This window comes from Callorhinus ursinus, unplaced genomic scaffold, assembly GCF_003265705.2.
Source record: "Callorhinus ursinus isolate GAN/ISIS: 27379988/994484 unplaced genomic scaffold, GSC_fseal_2.0 scaffold75, whole genome shotgun sequence".
Lineage (NCBI taxonomy): Eukaryota > Metazoa > Chordata > Mammalia > Carnivora > Otariidae > Callorhinus > Callorhinus ursinus.
Window position 1 is genome coordinate 5,303,135 of NW_027397137.1, and position 22,988 is coordinate 5,326,122.

The 22,988-nt window shown below is 61.4% G+C and overlaps 2 protein-coding genes and 1 long non-coding RNA gene across 17 annotated transcripts in view; 1 reads left to right on the forward strand and 2 right to left on the reverse strand.

Moving 5' to 3' along the window:
- The window catches only part of CFAP410 (cilia and flagella associated protein 410), a 10,316-nt gene extending 1,317 nt beyond the window's left edge, over positions 1-8,999 (reverse strand). Inside the window, exons 1-6 of the mRNA XM_025863526.2 lie at positions 8,822-8,999; positions 7,264-7,282; positions 5,834-5,880; positions 3,264-3,493; positions 2,182-2,353; positions 1,293-1,383 (exon numbers count right to left, since the gene is read on the reverse strand). Of these exons, the coding sequence (XP_025719311.1) occupies positions 1,293-1,383; positions 2,182-2,353; positions 3,264-3,493; positions 5,834-5,880; positions 7,264-7,282; positions 8,822-8,898 (636 nt within the window). The 5' untranslated portion in view covers positions 8,899-8,999. The remainder of the gene's footprint in view (positions 1-1,292; positions 1,384-2,181; positions 2,354-3,263; positions 3,494-5,833; positions 5,881-7,263; positions 7,283-8,821) is intronic.
- A 1,779-nt stretch (positions 9,000-10,778) lies between these two features.
- LOC112816823 (uncharacterized) lies at positions 10,779-19,366 on the reverse strand. Of its 2 annotated transcripts, none has more exons than XR_003206242.2 (4): positions 19,239-19,366; positions 14,191-14,408; positions 12,645-12,917; positions 10,779-12,108 (listed from the first exon to the last, which is right to left on the reverse strand). It is a non-coding gene; the product is annotated as an uncharacterized lncRNA (long non-coding RNA). The 2 variants fall into 2 exon arrangements; XR_003206243.2 differs by lacking the exon at positions 19,239-19,366 and adding an exon at positions 15,618-15,806.
- TRPM2 (transient receptor potential cation channel subfamily M member 2) overlaps positions 15,801-22,988 on the forward strand; it is a 58,897-nt gene continuing 51,709 nt past the window's right edge. For 8 of the 14 annotated variants that reach the window (XM_073887072.1, XM_025863568.2, XM_073887064.1 and 5 more), the window contains exons 1-3: positions 15,801-15,928; positions 20,969-21,240; positions 21,918-22,006. In XM_073887072.1, coding sequence (XP_073743173.1) covers positions 21,145-21,240; positions 21,918-22,006 — 185 coding nt within the window. In that variant the 5' untranslated portion in view covers positions 15,801-15,928; positions 20,969-21,144. Of the gene's footprint in view, positions 15,929-17,998; positions 18,106-18,796; positions 18,862-20,968; positions 21,241-21,917; positions 22,007-22,988 lie in introns of those variants that run through there. The other 6 variants (XM_073887065.1, XM_073887066.1, XM_073887068.1 and 3 more) reach the window with 6 other exon arrangements.

Sequence of the window (22,988 nt, forward strand, 5' to 3'; positions counted from 1 at the left end):
GGGATGTGTAGGGGGGTTACACACGTGCGCGGACCCTGCAGAGGCTGACCCGCTCCAGGGGATGTGTAGGGGGCTGCACACGTGCGCGGACCCTGCAGAGGCTGACCCGCTCCGGGGGATGTGTAGGGAGGCTACACACGTGCGCGGACCCTGCAGAGGCTGACCCGCTCCGGGGGATGTGTAGGGGGGCTACACACGTGCGCGGACCCTGCAGAGGACGGTGACCTGTGCAGGGAAGGGGCCACAGGCCCGGTGACCGCTGCCTACACTGGCCTGCAGCCTGCAGTGACTTCTGTCAGCTCTGGGGGGACTTTACCCAGAGGGCAGGCTGGTCCCTCCCAAGGACAGGGCCTCCATCCATCCCCCCCTGTGCCTCCCACAAGCTTTCAAGTTCCTCAAGGGGGTGCTGGCAGCCCCCGGCCCCAACTGTGGAGTCCCTCCAGTTTGAGTCTCGCTGGTCCCATGGCTCTTGTTGGACCCTGCAGCCAGAGTTGGGAGCAGGTGCTGCGGGTCACAGGCCTCCCTCGGACTCCAGCTCTGCTCAGGCAGCCCCCCTCCCATGTGACCAGGAGGCAAGGTCCCCGCTGGGCCAAGCTAACGGTGGTGACCCCGTTCTCCTGGCCAATGACGCTCACACTCAGGACGTGAGCAATTCCAGTTGATGAAGCCAGTCCTGCTGGGTAGGTGGGTGGGTGGGTCCACAGGGAAGCTGCACTTTCTGTCTCATGAGGACACACATGGGAAGACATGGCCCCTGTCCCCTTGGGTATGAGCCTGGATCACATGGCCAGCCCACTGACCAGGAGGGGGACAAGCCCCCAGGACAGACCAGACAGACGCTTGGAAAGGTCCAGCATCGTTGATGGAAGTGCCCACATGACCCACTTCTTGAACCTATCACTCTTTAGGGACCAACAGGAGCCACGGTGACACGGAAGCCGCCCTGCCAGGACAGGGAGGCCTCCCCGAGAGCAGCAGCCCCTGCAGCATCAGGTGCCGCCAGAGCCGCCCTCCCACCCCCAGGCCAGGCGCGGGGTGGACCCAGGTCCCGCGCTGCACCAAGCTGCCTGCAGGCTGGTTTGGGGGTCTCCTCTCCCCGGGGTTGCTACTTCTCTGCTGGCACAGTCGCTCTGGTGTGCCACTTCCAGTTCAGCTCAGAGCCAGCTTCCCACCCTCTGGGGCCCGGCTCGGTGAGACCCTGGCTGTCTGCAGCCTGTCCAGCCCCAACCCCCCCATTCTGGGCATTGGGAATGGCGGCCACCTCCAGCCAGGGCTGTCCCCGTCATGCTCACCCTGTTCTTGCGACTGCTCACGGTGTCCCTCTGTGAGAAGGAAGGAAACCGGTCCCGGGAAGGTGGCTTCAGGCTGAGTTGGCTCTGGATGCTGTGGGTAGGAGAGGGAGCATGGGGCTGTGAGGCCTGACCTGCTCGGGGCCCCGTTTCCAACCCCAGGGCCTCGGAGCACAGCAAGGAAGGAGAACTGCCACTTGGTGACATTGCTTCTGGAGGGACGGAGCACTGCACGGGCGGGTGGGACGAAGGATTTGTGGCCTAGCACATATCTCTCTGGGCCCCCGGGGGGCCCCTCGCTGTACCTGGGCTCCCACCAGGGTTGGGGGCGCTGAAGATGCAAATGGGAATGCAGAGCAGTGGGCAGCACGCAGGTGGCCTCCTGCACTGGTGGGAAACAGGACGGCGGGCTTGGCTGCCAAGTGGACGCAGCCTGAACCCCACTGGGCTCGACTGTTTCTACAACATTCTCCGTGCTCCGCGGCTGCTCAGAAACAGCCTGCCCCCAGAGGCTGCTTCAGGCCCGTCTGCGGTGCTGTGGTCAGGGAGGGCCCCCCCCAGGGCCGCACAGCCCTCCCCACCCCCACAGCAGCTCAGGTGGCCTTCCCTCGGGGGGACCGCAGTGCTGGGCCCCGTGGTGCCCACGGGCCCACGGGCCCACATCCCCCGCCCCACCCCCAGGCCGCTCCAGCTACGAGGGTGGCTCCGTACCCACACAAGCGCCGGGCCCTGAGCCTGCCGGGCACACAGCTGCGAGCAGGCTGGGGAGCGATGAGAGCCACAGACAGCAGAGAAGCACCGTGGGCAGAGCGCTCCTTTCCCTCCCTCCCCAGAGAGGCCCACCGACTCCACAGGAGGACCCGGGGGCAGGCCGGCCGCCCCGCCAGCTCACCTCGTCTCCTCCTGGCCACAGCCCAGCGTGTCCTGCCGGGTCTCAGCAGTGGTGTCCATGGCGCTCAGGGCGTAGGACAGCGCAGGCCTGCCATTCCCCGTGCCCTGTCCGCTGGGGGCTGTGACCTCCTCCCCCTCCATCAGAGCACGGGACAGCTCCTCCTCGGTCACGGCTTCAGAGCGGGGGGGATGACAGTATCAGAGCGGACTCGCCCCCACAGAAGCTCCCCCTCCCCCCCCCGTCCCCGGGCCGTGGCTCTGCCTTCGATGCCACGCCCGGCACAGTCTGCCGGAGACAGGAGGGGTGTGTCTCCGCCCCACCGGCCAGCCCCTCGAGAGCAGGGCCGGGTCCTGTCACCTCCCTGTCTTGGCCCGAGCTGCATATGAATCTCAATTCCAGCCCCTGCTACAAGCAAGTGTTCGTAAGAAGCCAAATTAAGGTCAGCGTTAAAAAGGAACAGAGTACACAGTATGAGTCTGTTTCACTCCCCCGTGGCTTAATTTCTCTGCGCTAACTTATATGACACTTGTTTTCTGGGGGAAAGAACTGTGCACGCATGACCAGGGCCAAGAACTGGCGCAGCAATGCCAGTAGCCTCGCAGAACCCGGCAGAGACCCTGGAGAACGGGTGGGGAAGGAGCGGGTCAGAGCCGCAGGGAGGACCCTCAGGCCTCCAGCAGGAAGAGGCAAGCAGCGGGGGGACCAGTGCTGGGTAGGCGGGGGACCACGGGCGTGCCTCACCTGCCGCGGGGCCCCAGGGGCCAGCATGGACGTGGCCAGCCCGCTGGGACCCTGTCACTCGCTCGCCAGGCCACTCGGGTAAGTGTCTGGAGCAGAGTTCTGAGCAGGAACAAAGCAGCAGAAGCAACGGTGTGCCCAGGCAGGAGGTGGGTGAAGCGTGCGTGAGGCCCACCTGCGATCCCACACTCTGCATGGGGCCGCACCCGGGGGGTCGGGCCCACTCAGACTTGCGAAACGAGGAGGAGCAGCCTGGGGGACTCCCCCCGAGACCACAGGAAGGGGGCCCCTGCTGCGTCTGGAAGGACTGGGCACGTGCAGGTGCCGGGCGGTGCGACACCCACCCTGGTTGTCCAGCTTCTGCAGGTGCGGCAGGTTGCGCAGGACGGTCATGCGGTAGAGGTGGGGGTCGGTGCCGCAGCACGGGTTCTCTGCCAGCCAGAGCACGCGCAGGCGCGGCAGGCCCTTCAGGTAGAAGAGCTCTGCCAGGCTGGGGATGCAGTTCTTCCGCAGGTAGAGCTCGCTCAGCTGCTGGCACCGGCTCACGGGCTCCAGGGTGGAGACGCTGTTGACGCTGCACAGGGACGGCACGGTTAGCGCCCCGCTCGCGGAGGGCGGCGCCCCTCCACGCTCCTCTCGGGTCCGCTGCCAACACCAGGCGAGAGCAGCCCCGGGGTCGGGCCCATCTGCCCTCGCCTTGGAAGGAGGTCAAAAGTGGACAGCGTGAGTCAGGTTCAACAAACACCCCAGGCCAAGGAGAAAGCGTAAGGATGGGACCCTCAGGCTGGACAGATGAGCAGCAGTGAGCAACACCCTGGCCTCCTGCTCAGTGCAGGCCTCCTGGAGTCAGCTGGGGGGTCAGAGGTCTCACTTTCCCTCACAGGACAGGAAACCGGCCACCAAGGAACGTCTCTGTGCCCCAAAGTAGGCAGCGGCCAGAAAAACCCACAGCAAACACAAGCAAGCTCCGAGTGACAGAGAACCGAGCACCCAACTTCCCAAATCCCACGCCTAAGGAAGAAACAGAGTATGTGGGTTTACGTTTTGTTCCTCAGAATTGTGAACACATCAGAGACAGAAAATCACCCAAGCCTCTGGGCAGAGACCCTACAGGCTTGCACGGACACAAGCAGAAACCTTCCCACCTCCACAGGAGCGGATGGCCCACGAACACGCACTGGGCTTAGGAGCAGGCGCCCAGGACTGCGAGCCTGGCGGCAGCACCATGCAAACTCCTCTGCAGCTCTGGGGCCACTGCCGCTCCCTGCATGTGGAGGGCACGGGGGAGGCTTCTCCAAGGCACACTGCCCCAGGGGCCAGGCCTATCTAGAACATTCTTTGCTGGAGGCTGCACTGGTGTGGGCAGCGATGGCCTAATTCGTCCCTAAGACAACACTGCAGTGGTGGCCCCACTTACTAATGGGGTTGCCAGCATGGAGCGCTGCGCTCAGCGTATGGCCTGCTCCACTCGAGAGCCAGGAGTGCAGCGGTCGCCACTGCACCCTGAGCAGGACTCAGGGTTTGCCATCTCCAAGTCTGAGGAAGCTGTCCGAGGCACAGGCCAGGGTGTAACATGAAGATCCGAATCTGTACCCCGGCCTGCTGCCCTACGGGACCACTGGGCTAACTGTGGTTGTATTGAGTATTTGTGCCCCCCAAACTCCTATGCTGAAACCTAACCCCTAAGGTGATGGGGTTCGGAGGGGACCGGTGCCCTCATGAAAGAGCGCCCTGAGCCCCCTTCCCCCTCCCCAGTGCGAGGACCCAGCTAGAAGAGGGCCTCCCCAGACACTGAAAATGCCAACACCACCTTGGACTTGCAGCTCCAGAGGCACGACACACGGTGTCTATCGTCCGCAAGCCGCCTGGTCTACGGGATTCTGTTCCAGCAGCCAGAACAGACTAGACAGCCCGCCTCCACGCGCGGCTGAGACCAAAGGGAGGTGACTGCCCTCCAGGAAAGGACTTGCACCCTGCATTCACGCAGCGATTTACACTCGGGTTCCAACGCGGCCAGCCACGCAGACTGGGCACCTGAGCTCAGTCAACAACCTGGGCCCCCCGTCCTTTCTCTGAGCTGTGAGCACGACACATCCTGCAGCACAGGGAGGCCCGGCAGCTTGCCCCATATCACTCCAGGCAGGGTAGAGCTAGGGTTTGAGCCACACCTATTTTCAGGAATGAAAGGCAATCCATTCATTCATCAGGGAAGGCTCTCCGGGCTCAAAACGCAGCCTCACTGGTAACAAGTCAGCGACACAGATATCTGGTGCACGAACGCTCCCCGAGCACTCGGTTTTCCTGCCTGCGCTCACTCCTCACTGCCCCCACGCGGGCAGATGCCGGTATCAGGTCCGTATTACACAGAGGGAAACTGAGGCCCAGAGATGCTGAGCCTCCCTGAGGCTCCCAAGGGGGCAGGAGGGAGTCAGGGGCAGAGGGCAATGCTCCCTCCCCCGACCCTCCAAACTGCCCAACCGCCAGAAATCCCAGCAGCTACGTTTGGTTCGTCCACGGCCTCCCGAGTCTGTTAAGATGCCAATGCCCCCGGAAGGGGTGGCTATCAAAATGAGAGAGCACGTGACACAGAGACACTGGCAGAGCTCCTGGCAGCAACAGAACCAGACGGCAGAAACGGTGGGGGCGCTGGTGGCAGACGTGACGGCGGCTGCTCACCGTGCGGGGTGGGGGCTGTGCCCATGACCACAGGGAGGGCGGGCAAGGACACAGCAGCGTGCTCGGGGGGGACGGGCAGGCAGAGCTCGGAGGGGGCTTGTGCTGCCCGGCTGCCCCGCGCACAGAGGCGGCCGTCGCAGACACGCTCTCGCTGGGAGTTTTCAGGTTATCTAAAGGCATGTGGAGGTTCTCCTTCTTTCGAGCCCCGTGACTCAGAGCACAGCAGGCGTGTAGGTACCTGAGGGTGATCACCTCCAGGCTGGGCATCTCCCGGCAGATGGAGACCTAGGAAGGAAAGGACGCTGATGGGGCACAGGCCGCTGGGCACTCCCCGCGAGCCCAGAGCAGACCCGCGATGCGCCACACTCTGCGCCGCCGCCACAGCCGAAGCGGAGCCATGCCCCGGCCTCACTGGGGCTGGCACATGACGCGCGAGAGCGTGCAGGCTCTGCCTCATACTCCGTGTACTGCATTGCCCTCGGGTTCCCTACACCCAAGGGAGAAACACGCACGCTCTCTCTCGCCGCCGTCAAACGCGGCCACCATCCCTACCCTTCGGTGCCCGCAGAAGACATCGGGTAAGGGGACCTCTGTGGCCCCTACGCTGGACAGAGAACCTCTGTCTTGCTGTCCCTGCGGCACAAGGAGAGGGCTTGGCCAACAAAGCTGGGCCAAAAGGGAGACAGGATTGAGACTGGATCTCATGCCATTTTAATACTGTCAATTCAGGAGAAAAGAGCAGCAGGGTGCTCGGCTTGGTCCACAACGGCTCCCTAACCTGTGAGGCCGACGGGCGGGGCAGTCCTCAAGTGTCTTTGCACTTGCCATGCGCCAGGCACGGAGCCAGATGACGCCCTTGACCTCAACAGGCCTACGGTCTGCTCAGAATGCTTCACATGTGCAGTGGATTTGCTTTCTGCTACGGTGGTATTTTTGTTTTTTTAGGGTTGTTTTTGGCTGCTTGGATATGCTGCATTTCAGTTATAGCGTGAGGTGGACTCAACTTTTCTGGATAACCCACTGTCTCAGCAGCATTTCTGACTCTGTTTTCAAGGAAAGGTACAGTTCAAGTGACAAAACTAAGTAAGAAAGAAAAGACAGGTACATGATCCCTGTGTAAGTCAGGGACATTCATTCTAGGAGAGAGAGAAAGGGAAAGAAATCTGTTCACAGACCCATGGCTCAGCTCAGGGCACGGCTCCCTGACCCCCACCCTGGGCCCCATCCCCTCCTGGCATGGCCTGGAGCGGGGAGCACAACACTGGATCCCACCGAGAGCAGGAGCTGAAGTGAGCAACCTCCTCAGTGACTCACAGCCCAGGAACCCCTGAAAAGAGCCTCCCGGCAGAGTGCACGTCTAAAGTGCAGCAAAGCCCTCTGACGTTCATCCGCAGCCGAACTTTGGATCTGCTCCCTCCTCCGTGAGAGGTGGCACATGGAGACTTCCACTGACAGGAGAACACTTAAAGGAATTTCAAAATAAAGCTGGGCACTTGGAACATCTCTTTCCTTAGTCGTTCCACATTACGAAAGCTGCTAAATGAACCAAGTACCAGATTAGGGGCTGAATGGATGTGTGCAGTTCTGTAAATTCAGCGATCCTCCTGGGGAACAGGATACAACTTTTGGGATCAGAGAGCATTTGGAGATGATCGGCATAATACTTACATCTGTGAGGCGGCTGCCCCTAGGGGAAAAAAAAGACATACATACTTTAATTTTGGTAAAGTTGAGTAAAAAAATATTAGAAACAAAAATTCCAAAAATTAATGACAAATGTCTACAAGCTAAAATTCTACGATGTCAGTGACAAAGTCAGGGACAGCCTGTCCAGACGACGGACAAAGGTGTCAGAACTTGTTGCGGGGCTATCTGCAACAAAACTCTCTATGCTCAGTGCTTGAGGGGCGCTTCTCAGACTGAGGAGCAGGAGAGCCACTGCACTTGGAGGGCACAAAGATCCATTCATTCTCCAGGCTGTGGCAAGGCAGGACAATGTCCCTCACTGATGTCAGTAAACAAGCAAGTCCTTGTGAGGGGCCCAGTTCAAAGGCTGTGGAACGTGCAGCTCATGAAACAAACGCTGGAGAGCCGGAATCAGGGCCCTTGTCTTCCCCTGCTCAGACAAAGCCTGGCCACCTCATGCAAAACAAAGCGGGGCGTTATTGGGAACAAGAGACAGGGCCGAATGTCAGAAGTGCCACAGGCAGAGCTCACTGCAGTCAATCTGTGACACTTCCCAGGAGGAAGGCGGACTGGGGGCCGAGTTCCTCCCGCCCCAGCTCCACTGCCCAGTGTGTCCAGGCGTGCGTGAAGCCCCGCCTGTAGGTCTTTCAGGAGTTCCTGAAGCGTGTCTGTCCTTCCTGGGCCCAGCCAGACCTGGCCACCCCACCTTGGAGCCTGCACTGACCCCACAGCTCCTGTATCATGTCCTGTGTCACCTCCCAGACCGTGAGGCACCTGGGGACAGCCCCTCCCAACAGGACTCAGTTACAGAAATGTTTCCCGAATCGTTACTCTGGAGCCTCAGCTCTCTATCTTTCCCACTAGGAACGTGTTAATCCCCTCCGTCTCGGGACACGCCTGGGTGGCTCAGTCGGTTAAGCGTCTGCCTTCGGCTCAGGTCATGATCCCAGGGTCCTGGGTTCGAGTCCCACATCAGGCTCCCTGCTCAGCAAGAGGCCTGCTGCTCCCCCTGCTTGTGCGCTCTCTCTCTCTCTCTCTCTCTCTCTCTGGCAAATAAATAAATAAAATCTTAAAAAAAAAAAAAAGAGCTGCTTTAAAAAAAAAAATCCCCTCCGTCTCCCACCTTGTTAGTCGACTTGGCTCCCAATGACCCACAATGTGAGAAAACAGTCCCTTCCCGAAGGGAACCGTTTGCCCCACTAATGCTATCTAGAAGGCCGACAAGACTTGAAGGCAATTCCAATTGTTTTGAGAAAAGCTAGCACGTTTGGAGCCTGCGTCTGAAACACCACAACCCAGAGGGGGTAAAAATTCTGGAAGGATCTTTGGCAATGGCCACCTGGGCTTGTGGCAGTTCCCCCCGCAGGCTGTGGGGCCCGGGCACCTGCTCCCTTCCACCCCGAATCGCCCTGTGGCTCCTCCGCAGGCCCTTCCCGCCCCCGGCCAGGGCGGAGGTGCGGGTCCGGGGCCGCTCCGCCCGGGCGCGGGGGCTGGCAGCGCGGAGGGCGCGCGGGGACGGCCCCAGCCTCTGGGTCCTCACCAGCAGTTGAGCTTCCGCACACTGTGCAGCTCCGAGGCCTTGGCCCGGGACAGGACCATCTTCCGAGTCAGCTTCATGGCGGAGGGCCGCCGGGAACCCAGATGCGGCCCGGCCCTGCCCCGGACCCACCGCCCGCTAGCCGGGGGGCTCTCGGCTCCGCGGCTGCCGTCTCCAGGGGGCGGGGCCCCGTCGCCAGGGGCGGGTCCTGCGAGCCCATTGGTCACCCCCGTGAGGGGGCGGTGCGGCGCGAGCGCAGTGAGGCCATCCACCTTGCGCTCCGGACGTTGGCTCCGCCCCGGCCTGCCCCGCCCCGCCCCTCGGGCTGTGCGCCCGGTGCGGCGCATGTGCGGCTTGGGGATACGGCCTGTGACGCATTTCTGCTGCGACCGGTGGAGGAGCTTCTTCATGACCGAGCCCCAAGCCCCCGAACCCCGGAGCCCCCGGGGCCCCCATCCCGGAGCCCCCGAGCCCCCGAGCCCTCGAGCCCCCACCCCCCCACCCCCGAGCCCCCAAGGCCCCCATCCCGGAGCCCCCGAGCCCTCGAGCCCTCAACCCCGCCATCCCCGAGCCCCCAAGGCTCCCAGCCCGGAGCTCCGAGCCGCCGAACCCCCGATCCCTCGAGCCTCCGAGTCTCCGCAGTCCCGAGCTTTCAAGCCCCGATCCCTCGAGGACCCCAGCCCCCATCCCGGAGCCCCCGAGAGCCCAGACCCCCAAGCCTGGAGGATAGAGATGACAGTTTCTTGACTCCCTGAACAACTGCTATTTAAACTGTTGAAATAAGAAATCGGGGACAGTCGTGGGGCTGTGCGGAGTCCCTCCCTCCCCTTGAGCATTTAAGGAAAGGTGGCCTTTCAAGGGTTAAGCCTTTTGTTTTTTTTATTTTTAAAGATTTTATTTATTTATTTGACGGAGAGAGACGCAGCGAGAGAGGGAACACAAGCGGGGGAGCGGGAGGGGGAGAAGCAGGCTTCCCGCCGAGCAGGGAGCCGGAGGCGGGGCTCGATCCCAGGACCCCGGGACCATGACCTGAGCCGAAGGCAGACGCTCAACGACTGAGCCACCCAGGCGCCCCGTGTTAAGCCTTTTAGAAATCAGAGATTACCAGGGGTGCAGGTTACGTTGGCCGGCATTTGGGATCTCAGAGCTGGGGTAGGTGACAGGACCCCACTTGAGTCATCGTCTAAGGCCTCTTTTTCACCAAGCCGCTGTCCTGCCTGTGACCTGCCCACAGCCCCGTCTCGGCAAAGCCTGTCACCCCCACCCCTGATGTCTGATCACCCCCATCAGCTGACTAAGTTCTTCATCCCCCAGGTAGGGTCTGATCATCTTAGCCTGCGAGACCCCCTACCCATGATGTCTCAGTACGTTTCCGCCCACTGGCCCCCGACTCTGCTCCTTGGCTGTAAGCCCCTCTTGTGTCCTCTTTGTATTTGGAGTCGAGGCCAGCCTCTCTCCCTTACTGCAATAGTCTTGAATGAAGTCTTCCCTACTGTTTTAAGGAGTGTCAGAATAATGTTTTCTGGAACAGAGGTCAGACAGACGTTGCTTTCCCAGGGTCCCTGAGACATGTGGAGGGCCGGCCTGGACAAGGGCCCTGTGGCATATGGTGAGAGGTGAGACGCCGTGGGAGAGAGCCGAATCGTACTGCAGGATCCCCCATCCCGCTCAGCCCTGCTGCTAGTATTACAAAGGCAACATGGGGGATCCCACAAAGAGGAAAGCCTTCCCACAGTAGTTTAACAACTGCTGCTGCTTTGGGTTGTGTCCTTGTGCCGTGTTTTGCCGGGCCACGGCGTGCCATGAGTGGTTTATCAGTCAGGTTCTTGCCTTGAGCGCTCTCACCGAGGCATGGGGGAGGTGGCCCCCAAAACGGTGTGTGAGTCTCCGCAGGCAACAGAGAACTTTGGTGTTCTTTGAGGAGAAAGAAGGCTCACCAACAGTGGCAGTGAGAGCTCTCAAACGGACAGTGGTTTTAGTAGCAGCCCCTGGGGACCTGTCCAGGTCTCAGGGCAGGACAGAACACCTCTCGTGCGGGAATCCTGCAGTCACAAGAAGCCAAGGTTTGGGTAGTGGCCTGCAGGGGCACTGTGGGTCCATCCCATGGAAGAAACAGTTCAGGAATAGGGTGGCCGGAAGGCTGGGGAATGAGGGAGGGTGCTCAGGGTGGCCATGGTTGAGTCAGTGTAAGATTTGGGAGCATAGGGGGGTTTCAGAGCAGCACATTCTGAGTTCTTAGCCTTCAAGTGGGCAGAGGGTGATCTAACCAATGAGGCTCGACCTAAGAAAGGCAGACGTGAGCTCAGCCTCACTGAGAGTGGCAGGAAGATTCCAGGAGGCCCAGGCTATGGGAGCTTGCAGAGAGGGCTTCTGGCTGTCCCAACCTGAGAGCCACCAGGTGACAGGGATAAAGTAGGGGCTGCCAGGACTGTGAAGAGCAGGCTGGCCCAAGAGGTGGTGTAGAAGCATCCGGAGAGTCTGCCCAAGCTGTGGATGACAGTGCCACCAGCAGACAGAAGCAGACATCTGCAGAAATTCGTTCTGGGGAAGACTGAGCAGGCTTGTGACGGGGCATTGTATGTCGTGGCTGTGGGCCAGTGGCTGACAGGAAGGGGGCTTGGGAGTTGCTGGCCCTGCTGGACCCCACCTGGCTGAGATGGCCCCTCCCCCTCCTACCTGGACCGCTATGGTCCAGGCAAAAGGACCAGCCCAGGTGGGGTGTGAGCCATGCCAGGGAGGGCTGTGGGACAGACCCCAGCTCTCAGGACAGGGCTGCACCTGGAGGGTTTTCTGTAGGTAATGGGGGTGATGGGGGAAAGAGGTGTGGAGACCCTGCGGGTCTGCCTGGAATAGGTCAAGGCCCTCGGGTTCGGGTGTGTGGATCTCCCCTGCACCAATCACCGGGGAACAGGAGCACTTGTCCCTGTGTCCAGGCAGCCTCTGGCAGGAACCCTCTCAGCCGAAGGCGAGGAGCGGCACCTGTTGGGCACCCACACGTGGGGAAGGGGGACAGCTGTGCTTCCAGCTCTCTAGCTTCTGGGGGCCTCTGCAGCCCCTACCTCCTCTATTTGGCTGTTCAAGAGGGTGGCTGGGGTGTGAGCCAGTTGAAGGTCCTGGTGACTCAGATGACACTTGTAAGGTGAGGATTCTTTGGTGAGTTAAGCGTGGTGATTTGGGTTGTGTCACTGTGCAATGCCAGAAGTCCCTTCCCTGTGTAGCTCGAGGCAGGACTTGACTCCAGGACGTTCGCATGCGCTTTGGAAGGTGGCAGAGGAGTAGTGAAGGCCATCCTGGGCAGAAATGGAGAGATGGGTGGATGCAGAAGGGTGGGGTTGGGGGGACAGGGGTCTTCCCTGCAGTGTGTCCTCTTCCCGAGGGTGGCTCTACCGCATCCCTTGTTGCAGACTCAACGGTGGCAGGGGTCTGAAGGGGCCTCTCCATCCGACCCCCTTGTGGTCCCGCTTGCAGAACTGGACCTGCCCAGCTCCCCAGCTCCCCTGCCAGCTCCCTCCTCGGCACCTGCCTCCCTGCCTGGGGAGGGCTGCTTATTGCCCCCCTCCCTCGCATTTCTCCAGCTTCTCCTGGATTTCCACGTCCCTAGTTCCCTTCCACAATTGTGTAAAGTTGTAACACTATTCATATTGCACCATGCTCATAGGGCTTTTGCTTCTTGGAATGAACCCTGGCAGGCAGAAATGCAACACAAACTTGCTTAACCCAAAAATGGAACTTTGGTTCATGTGACTGAGAAGCCAAGGGGCGTGGCTTCAAGCGTGGCTGGATCCAGGGCCTCAGTCTTCGTTGTCGGGGCCCGGTGTCTACTCACCCTCCCAGCCTTCAGTTGCCCGCGTCGGATGCTGTCTACTCTCTGCTCAAGTCCAGAAGCAAGAAAGCTTTTTCCCAGTGACTCCGGTGCATGTTTGGGGATTGGCCTGGCACCACCCCATGCCACCACGAATCCGGTGCTGCGGCCGGCTCTGAAAGGCGGGGACTGCTGGCCGGAGCCACATGCCCGAGGTGGGTGATGGGAGAGGGGGAGGGGAGATGACCCAGAAGAACATCCGAGAAAAAGAGCACCCGCTGCTTCGGCTGCTGGCTGCTGTGGGAAAGATGACAGCGCGAACACACCTTGCGTTTGGCTGGCCGCCACATCTTGCCTCGTGTCCCTGCGCACACTTCCTTATTCCCGGGGAAACTCCCCGCTCTCAGCCCTCTGGGGCTCTGCTCATAGGGTGGCCCTGTGGCTGGTGCCCTGGGGTTGTCCTGGTGGCCCTGTGGCTACAAGAGGACAGTCTCCTTTCTTCTCGTTCTAGCCGAGCTGAGTCCCAAACTTCATTTCCGCCAGTACCCGTGTGCCAGACCCGCGTGCCACCCCCCGCAGAACGCCCGCAAGCTGCCTTTCTGGTACGGACGGCGTCAGCGCCTCCTCCTTAGGGCTCTTGGAAGCCGTGGGGCTGGAGGGGGGAGGGGAGGGGCCTCCAGGGGCTTGGGAGTGCGGTCATCTCTCTACCTGGGTCCTGGGACCCTGGGCAGTTCTGGGGATGGCGCTCCTCCAGCAGGGGTGATCGGGACCCAGGGAAGGGGCCTGCTCGCCTCCCTACAGCCTGCAGGCCCAGAACTCATCCGGGGCCTGCCCCACAGCGGGCCTACCCTCAGGGTAGGGACTGAGGCGCAGGGGAAAGTTTGGGGCGCTTGGGCTGGACAGTGGGGCAGAGGGGAAGGTCCTGGGGTTGGGGGGGAACGTCCTCCAGGCGTGAGCTCTGCTTCTCCAATGACAGCAGAAACTGTCACTTGCTAACAAGGGGACCCCAGGGTGCACAGTCCCCAGGCCTGCCTGCCCTCCTCCCGCCAGGGTCTCCTTTGGGGACTCGTCCCCTCTGTGTTTCAGCGACTCTGCCTCCAGACTGCTCTCAGCAGAGACCCTCCCAGGAACCGGCGCTCTGCGGGGGAGCTGCCCAGCCCCAGGGCATGGACCCTGGCCTATCACTGGTGGGGGGTCCCGGGGCAGGCCCCTGGGGCTCAGGTGCACAGCTGGAGGGCCACCGGCCTCAGGGCTCCCTGTGGGCCCCGCTCCCCGGAGAGCACCGGACGTGGCCTGCCTGTAGCTGCTGGCTCGGTCTCCCTGAGGCGGCTGTTCAGCACCCCTGCTGGGGGAGTCACCCGCTGGTGTGGGGGTGGCTGCCTCTCACTGCCAGGAGTACTGCTGAGGGCAACGAGCCACCTCTGTGCTCTCCTCAGTGTGCCGGGAGGGGGACTGCACACTGGGCCCACTGGCCATGCTGTTCTGCCCACGCACAGCCTGGGCGATGACCCGGACCGGCCCCAGCCTTCCCTCTATCCGCCACCCCCACCCCCGCGCTCCGCCATCGAACCTTTCCACCTGTATCAGTTATCCATGGCTGCATAACAAACAGCCTCGAATGTAGCAGCTCACCACAGTAGACATTAGCGTCTCACCGGTCCCGGGGGGCGGGCATCTGTGAGCCGCTGGGCCGGGCGCCTGGCTTGGGGCCTCTGCGGAGGTCAAGCTGTTGGCCGGGGCTGCCGTCTCTGGTGACTCGAGTGGGGTTTTCCAACCTTGTTCACGACGCTGTGGGCAGGAAGCTTCATTATTACCACACAGCCTCTGGGGAGTGAGTGATGAGGGAGGGGGAGAAATTCAACACAAGCTCAGGGACAGAAGCCTGGGCGCTGCAGTCCATCACCTTGGAGGCGACCCGCCGTCCCACATGCACAGGGGGCAGCACGGCAGGACCAGTGGGGGCCACCTGGAGCCGCTGCCCCACACCAGGCCCTGCCCTCAGCTCTGCATGGCTTCTGGGATCCTAAGCTGGGGGTGCCCTGAGTCACCCCACCAAGACACTCCTGTGGGAAGGGGCTTCTCCCCGGCTTCTGTGCGCTGGGGCCACGGCCCTCAGGTGTCAGGCTCCTTAGGGTGGCCTTCCAGGGGCTAACTCCATCCAGTGACGGACTGATCAACGTGGGGCATAAAGGCCTAGCTCCTCACTCGACTCCCGGGCCTCTGGGGTGCAGGCAGCCTGCTGTGTGGGCCATATGACCTGGCCAGACCCCCGGTGCTGGAGGTCTGGTGGGGGATAAGCCTCAATAGGAAAATCACCATGCAGACCCCACAGTGTTTGGAGCAAGGCACTGTGCCACCTGAGTGGGCGCCATCCATGCTTTGGAAGCCCTGGTAGACACCACGTGACCAGGCGGCCAGCCCCATCGTGCCTGGCTGTGCATGAGGCCCAAGGGGGACCAGCCCCCCGCACGGAGCACCTGCCTCTCTCCTCTGTGGGGGAAGGGAAGAACACTGACATTAGAGCATGGTGGAATCATGACTGGAGTGGCCTGATGCTCTGGTGGGGGCCCAAGGGGAGGAAGACTGGAAAACCAGGGACCAGGGGATTGGGAAGAGGCACTGGCAGTGGGCGGCAGAGTGGAGATCCTCATGCCCCCCGTTAAGGCCCATCAGGGACATCCACCATGGATGAGGTGCTGGACAGCTCGGGAGGGAAATTCCTTGGCCGGTTGGCATCCATCAGTGTCCATCCTGAGCCCGCTATGGGCTGCCGGTGGATCAGGAAGGGCATGGCCACGGAGGCCCAGACAGAGGCCACGCACCACGGCATCGCTCAAAGGACCAGGACGGCAGTGCCTTCCCACAGAGTGGGCACATTCTGGCTCTGGGCTTGCCCTTCCTGCCTGCGGCGCCTTGGCCAGCACCACAGTCTGAGGCCCATGGTGGTTTGACCCACCAGCACAGGGCCCCAAACGACGTCGTGTTAGACCAAGGGACCTGCTTCCCTGCCCGAGGCCCTTCCTGGTCTGGGCCCTGCTTTTGCTGCCCTCATCTCTTGCGGTACTCCCTTGGCTCTGCTGGCCTTGGTGGCCTTCCTGTTGTCCTCCAACACACAGACTTGAGTTCACCTCAGGGCCTTTGCACCTGCTCTCCCCTGACCTTGACCCCTCCTTGTTCTCCAGCTCCTGCCCAGCTGAGTTCCTCAGTGTTCACGACACAGAACCTAAAGTTGTTGGTGCCATTCTGCCCGTGGAGACCTGAGCTTCTGTCCTCCCGGAGCCCTCGCCCCTCAACAGGTTCTGGGCACGGTAAGGCTTCGGGAAATGCCTGGGGATGGGCTGACCAAGATGAACGCTGGGCCTGCAGGTGCCTTTGGACCCGGCCGGCGGTCCTTGGGGTGGTCCTTAGTTTCCCTGAGTCACAGGTCCCTCGTCAGGGAATATGGGCAGGAGAAGGTTTCCTGGCACGTCGCGTTGTGAGGACGGCAAACAGGTGTGCGGAGCGCGATGTGGCACTTGCCAAGGAGGGTGCACACAAGCAAATAAACCTCGCTGACCCCTCTGCTTGGAGGGTGCCCCCGGCCGGCACTGAGAGAGCTCAGGAAGGACAGGCCGCCGCATGTTTCACGTCCCCGCAGCAAACCACAGAACACACCTGCAGTGGGAAGAGTGGCCCGTGTGTGTTCATCTCATGCAGTGACCTGAGGGGTCATTTCCAGCTCTGTCCCCATCACTGTTTGCTTGGAAACGTGCTACCAGCTCTGGCTCTTGGGGCAGGCCTGCAGAGACCAGGGCGGGCCGTGCCCTTTAGTCGCAGAGTATCTGCGTGCGCGCCATGTGGCTCCCACTTCACCTTCACATCTCATGGGGAGTCCCTTTCCATGAGCCGTTTCGGAATGCAGCTGATCTGTTGACCTCAGACATGAAGAGATGAAGGAAAACAACGGTGTCCCCAGCATGAAGCCCACCTCTCCCGGGGCTTGCTCTAGACCAGGGGTCCGAAAACACAGCCGCTGCGGGTTTTTATAAAGTGTTATTGGCACCCAGCCACACCCATCCATTTCCCTGTGGCCCAGTGGCTGCTTTCTGGCTGCAGGGCCACCGCTGAGCAGTCAGGAGGAGATCCTGGGCCCGAAAGGCCTGAAGTATTTACCATGTGGCCGGACAGAAGTTTGCAGCCCCTGCGCTAGACCCTGGCCGTGCTGCCCCCCCACCCCTCGGAACCACCCCAGGAGCCAGCAGCCGAGCTGCTCTACTCCTGTGTATTATTCATGACCGGAGTGTGCTGATGCCAAGCGGTCAGATTGCTCCCTTTTTCACGGATTGCGGTTTTCTTTTTGCTGCTAGAGCTTTTTATCTCGGGCATGTTGTCCATGTCGGAAAAAGTCCTCTGCTTTGCATTTCCTTTATCTGAACTTGAGACAACACGCAATTGACATCAGTACTTGCTGTCTTCCTGCTTTATGGTCAAATGCCTTTTTATTTTTATGGGAAGGATGTTTCATAAGTGCTCTTGCAATGGCGTCCTGGCAGATGGAATGTGGCCTTCTTGTGAAATGTGTGGTTTCTCTTTAGAAGGGAAGGAACCACATGGGGGACAGTGTGAGCACAGATGCCGGGTCAGCAGCCTGTTTCGTGAACAACTTCCCCTCAGCCGACGTGCCCACGGAGGCCCTGGGATATACTTGGAAGCAAAAGGCAGTCCGCCGTGCCACCCGCCAGAGCTCTGCAGTTGTTACCGTGTCATGACATATTAACACGCGCACACGCACACATGCACGCACACACCGTGTGCTTTTTGTCAATGAGGTGGCTCTCAGGCCTGAAGGCAGCCCAGGGAAGGAGCGCTGGGCGGGGGCCTGGACACAGCCGCACGCGCTGGCGGGTCTCTGCTTCCTTGGCCGGTTACCCGGGGCCTAAGACCCCTGTCCAGGGTGGCGGCAGCTCCTGTGGTGGGCACCTGTCGAATGCCCGAGCCGGTGGACTCAGAGTGCCACAGTTGACAGGTGGGCTGGCCTCCTGCAGGTGAGAGTCTGCAGTGGTCCTGCTCTCTGCCTCCGTGGTGCTCACTGCTTCAGAGGAGGGCTCCAGACACCTTTGTGCCTATCGAAGTGTCTTGAGAAATCCATCAAGTACTGGCCTGTACGAGGGGCTCTGATGGGTTCTGACACCTTCCCCAAGCTGCACACAGACCTCCGGAGGGTGGGACGGTGCAACAGGCATCCCGTGGACCCATAGCACTGTGGCTGGCTCCTTTGTGGAGAGGCAGGGGCAGATAAAGGCTGGGGGCCTTCCGGTGGAGGATGTTGTGGGCAGGAATCTGGACACCAGGTCATACAGCCAGGGGAGGAAGTGAAAGGGTGGCTAGTCAGCCGGCGGTCAGCCGCAGTCCCCCGCCCCCTGGTCAGAGAGGCCCAGGGCCCAGGAGTGGCTGCGGGGCACTGTGGGCTGGTGGCTGGGAAGGAGAGGGCAGTGGCCTTTGTGAGGTGAGAGCCCTGTAGGGGGTGGTTTGGACCTTTAGGAAAGCTGCAATCAGCTGTTTTTGGGGGGAGGGTCACAATTCCTTATGGTTCTTCCAGTCAGGAGAACTGATAAGGGCCAAGGCAACCAGGGAGGAGTTTGGACACCTGTGGGGCCCCGTGGCCAGCACCTACCACCTGGCTGCTCTGTGGTGAGAGCTCGGCCGGTCCTGCCTGACTGGGAACAGCCTCCTGGCTTTGGGCCCTGCCAGGACGACTGGCATGAGGGTAGCTGCAGGAATCTTGGTGGAGAAGATTCTGAAGCCTGTAGGGAAGGTGGCTCACCCAGGCCCCAGGCCCACTTGGGTCTCCTGCCCTGCCTACCACCTGAGCCCCTCACCCCGCACCTCCCCTCCCAGCCCAGCGAGGGGCAGGGCTTGGGGAGAATTGCTGCCACCCAGCCTTTCAAAGAGAAGCTGGCTGCTAGCCCCTCGGGAGGCAAGCGCCTGCCTGAGAGCCCGGTCTAGGGGTCTCCAGGAAGGCGGAACCCCGCAGGTGGGGCGTCTTGGAGCCCGCGTCCTTGGCTCTCCCGCGGACGCGGGACTCCGCAGGCTGAGCTCTTGGCCAGTGACGCAGAGCGCGCTGCGGAGCGGGCGGGGCGGGGGGGGGGGGGGCTGCGCGGGGGGCCCGCCCAGCCCGGGGGGCGGGGGTCCCCGCGGGGCCCGCTGGGGGGACCTGCGCAGCGGCGCGAGTGACGCGGGGACACGGGCCCGCTCTGAGCAGGTACGCCCCCCACCCCCACCCCGCCCCGGGATGGACAGCACCGGGGTGCGGAGACAGGTAGCATGACCGGCGCGGGTGGGGGAGGGGAGGGTGCGCGGGTTGGGAGGAGGATGTCCCAGGATCCAGGGGCGCGGGCTGGGCTGCAGGCACAAGCGGCGCGCTGGCTAGGGTGCGTGTGCTACCCGGGGCCGGGACCTAGGCGCTGGCCGGGGTGCTGATGCGGGCGCGGGGGCACAAGCTGGGGCGCTGCGGGGGCGCAGAGTCCGGGCCAAGCTCCGGGGTGGGGTTGCGGGCCTGGGCGCAGGCCGGAGCGTGAGGCGCAGGGACCCAGGCTGGGCTGCGGCAAGGCCAAGCGCAGTCTGCGGGGGGCGCCTTACCCAGACCTGGGAGATCCGACCACAGGGCCCAGTGCTGTTGGGTGGCGCTTCCTTCGTCCCTCATCCAGTGTATAGCTATTTATAGTCTCAAAAGTGTTTTCGCAACCTGGATTTCGGAGGGTGTCTGACCTGGGGAGCTGCAGGGAGCAGGTACACAGCCTAGAAAGAGCAGCAGAGACGGGGGTGGTGGGGCCCCCTGGCCAGCCTGGGCTCCGTAGCCTCACATGTGAAGTCTGTTGGTTGGGCCTTTCAGGCTGGGGTGGGTGGGGTGTGAGGAGGTGGCCCTGTCTCTGTGAGTTCTCCACGTCCTGGCCCCATGTGGCTGCTATAAAGCACGGTCCTCGGGCTTTCATCCTTTTTGGACCTGGTGTCTAGTCCGGATGCTGCCAGGGGCACCGTCTTTCAGCGCCCCCCCTGGACTGCGGGAGGCGGGGATGAGGGGTGCTGCCTGGGCACAGACCTGCTGTGGGGCCCCCTCCCCGTGCACCTGTGCTCATGGCCCGTGGCCCCTTCTGTCCTCTCTGCTCCTGAGGATTGCTCAGAGCAGCGTTCAGATTTGGACATCCACCCCGCTCAGGCCCACCCGCTCCGTGGAACAGCTTCACGTTCCCGTCAGGGGCCTGTGCCGAATGACACTTATAGATGGGCATTTTTTTTTTTTTTTTTGTATTTCGGAAACATTTGTAGAGCTACCCTGATCTCATATATTTATTATAATTAGTGTCTCTACCATTACGCTCTACTTTTTGAGTCCACTGATTGTATTTTGGGTTTCTTTCCTACCTTTTAAGTAAAAATTTCCAAACACACAGCAAAGTGGAAGGAGTTTTACAGTGAGCACCTAGACGTGTACTTTGTGTGACGGTACGTGCAGGCCCGTGTGCCGACACCTTCTGTGTAGTTTCTGTGTCTGCGTGCCTGTCTTCTTGGAAGCCATTTCCTTTCAAAGTGTTCTTAAGACACAGCTGTGCCATTGCATAAGGAGAATTAGAGCTGCGAACCAGGGTGACCACAACTGCTTTCGGGGGAAATGTGAAGAAAGGACTGATGGTCGGATTTGGGGGAGAACCTCAGAGAAGGTTGGAGGGGGGACTTTGTAAGATCATGGTCATCCCTGGGTTTCTAGACTCTTCCCGGGTCCAGACTGTGGGGGGAGGAGGAGGGGCGGGGATTCCAAAGTCTGATCTAAATCTCATCTAAGTCAGGGGTGGGGGGAGACCCCAGGTACGTTCATGCTGAGGCAGACTCCTCTCCAGCTGTGAAGCTGTCCCAAATGCAATGGTGGGGTACAGGGCAGACATTCCCATCCCAAAGGGGGGCAACTGGAAGGAAGGACCAGGGGCTACTGCATGGCTCACTGCGGGAATTCAGAGAACAGAGCCCAAGATGGGAGGGGTGCAGGGCAGCGGCGGCTCCTCCTTTGAAATCGTTCTGCCCCCCTCCCCGCACTCTGGGCCTGTGCTGGGAGGGCAGCCCCCTGATCTCTGAAATGCCAGGAGCAGCAGGGGTGGGGACAGAGCTTTTCCTTGGGCCCTTCGCTGTGACCTGAGGTTGCTCTCGTTACAGATGGACACCCAGGCTCTGGGCGCATGCAAGGGTCCTGGCTGGGGCACAGAGCGTGGGCGGTGGGGGAAGTGTGTAGATCTGCGAGGGGACCGGGCCCCACACAAGGAGACCTGTGCCTGGTCCTTTCAGACACCTGCCTCATTTCCCTCTCTGATCTACTCCAGCAGCCGTCCATGTTGTCCTTCCAGAACCTTCAGCCTCGTGAGCTGGAGGAAAGGCTGTCCTGAGGGGGCCAGGAGACTGTGGAAGCTGGAGTGGGAGCAGCCTGCAGGACGGAGCCCCCAACCCTGAGGAAAGCCGGCTCCAGGCAGGAGGCGGGCTTTGGGGTGTAGCCAGGAGGATGGCTGACCTGGGCATGGTCCCCAGTCTCCGGTGCAGCAACAGCAGTCTCTGCAAGACCGGGAGGTTGCAGTACCTGTTTGGCAACAGTACAAAGGTAGGATTCTGGGGGTCCGCAGGCCCCCATTGGCCGGGTCCACCAGAGCCCTGTGGGGCACGATGACAACCAGGGAGGGGTGTGTTCCCTGCCCGGGCAGAGGCTCAGTGGGGCTGGGGGAAAGGGGCCTGGAGAGAATGGTAAGTGGCCAGCTCTGTCCCCTCCCATGGGCTGCACGACCCCTTCATGTTCTTGGTCTGGTTGGGAGGGTGCTGGGTAAGCACGTCAGTCCTGTCCGGAGCCAGACTCACGGGAAGCCGTCGCCCCGATGTCCCTGATTTGACTGGGAAGGCCCTGAGCACCACCCAAGTCCTGGACCCGATTCCCGGCACAAGACTGTGCAGAAGGGCGCGTTTGGTTTTCTGGGCCCCTGGTCAGGTGGGCGGGAGGGCGTCTCAGCTGGCTGTCTCGCCAGGACGGAGGCAGGTGTCCAGACCCTTATCCGCCACGTGGCTCTGTTCCCGAGGAAGGTAGCGTTAACAGAGAACCTGGAAGTTCTGGGAAGTGATCCTCCTGCTGGAACCCACACCTGAGAGCCTCAGCCAGCCCCCCCATCCCAGGAAGAGGCCCCCAAAGCTGGACGGGGGCTCAGCTGTGTCTAAGGGCCGTGTAGGGTGTGCTCCCCCGAATAGTGTTGTGATTGCCCAGGACTCTCAAGGTGCCCTTTTTATCCTCAGCAAGAAAATCTCAGCTCATGGGTCCCGCAAAATATCAAGAAGAAGGAGTGCATGTACTTCGTGGAGAGCTCCAAACTGTCGGACGCCGGGTGAGTGGCCTGGCAGTGTGGCCGTGCCCACGGGGTGGCTGTCTGTGTGGCCTTGGGTGGTCCCGGCATTTCCACTTACCCCTGGAGCTTGCCGTGGGGAGCAGCTTCTCCCCGTCCTGCTTGCAGAAGAGGTGCAGAGAGCTTAGGTGACCCATCCAGGGTCATAATGGGACCCCTCTGCGGTGGTGCTTGGACTTGAACCCGGTTGGGCACCAGTGGCACGCCTCTAGAATGCTCTGGTGTGGCCGCCACGACCACCTCCACCAGCAGTAGTAGTGGCCACGGTGCCTCCACGCTGCAGGACATTTCACTCCTGGGCCACTGGTCCCCCATGAGTCGGGGGGAGCCTGCGGGCAGCTCTGCAGGAACCTCATGGGAGGCGTGGTGTGGCTTCGTGTTCCTTGAGGATGCTCAGAGCATGTCTGTGTTCATGCCTCCCCTGCAGCCACATCCTAGTCCGCACTGTGCCACAGACGGGCCACGTCCTTTCTTACTTCTTCCACTCCTTCTTTGTGGCCAACACTGCCTCTGCTGAGCAGCCCTCCCTGACTGCCCTAGGAAGTAACCGCTCCCTCCCCCACAGTCCACGTACCTGTCTTTTGTACCAGTCACAACCGCACCACGATTGTGTGGCTTTGTGGTGGCAGAGTGTCACTTTCTCTCTCCCCGTCCTGGACAGATATCATCCAGCTCACACATGTCGCATGACGCTGCAGGAGGAGCCTGTGTGGGAAGGCCCTCTGTGGGGAAGGTGGAGGGACGATGACATGGAGTCAGGCAGGAGTGGTCCCCAACAATGATGCCGTTCCTGGGGTCCTGCGGCATGCCCCGGTGTCGCCCTGCACACGTGCCGGGGTTCACGTCCTGCACACATGTCAGGGTTCACGCCCTGCACGTCCTGCACATGTGCCGGGGTTCATGCCCTGCACACATGTCGGGGTTCACGTCCTGCACACGTGTCAGGGTTCACGCCCTGCACGTC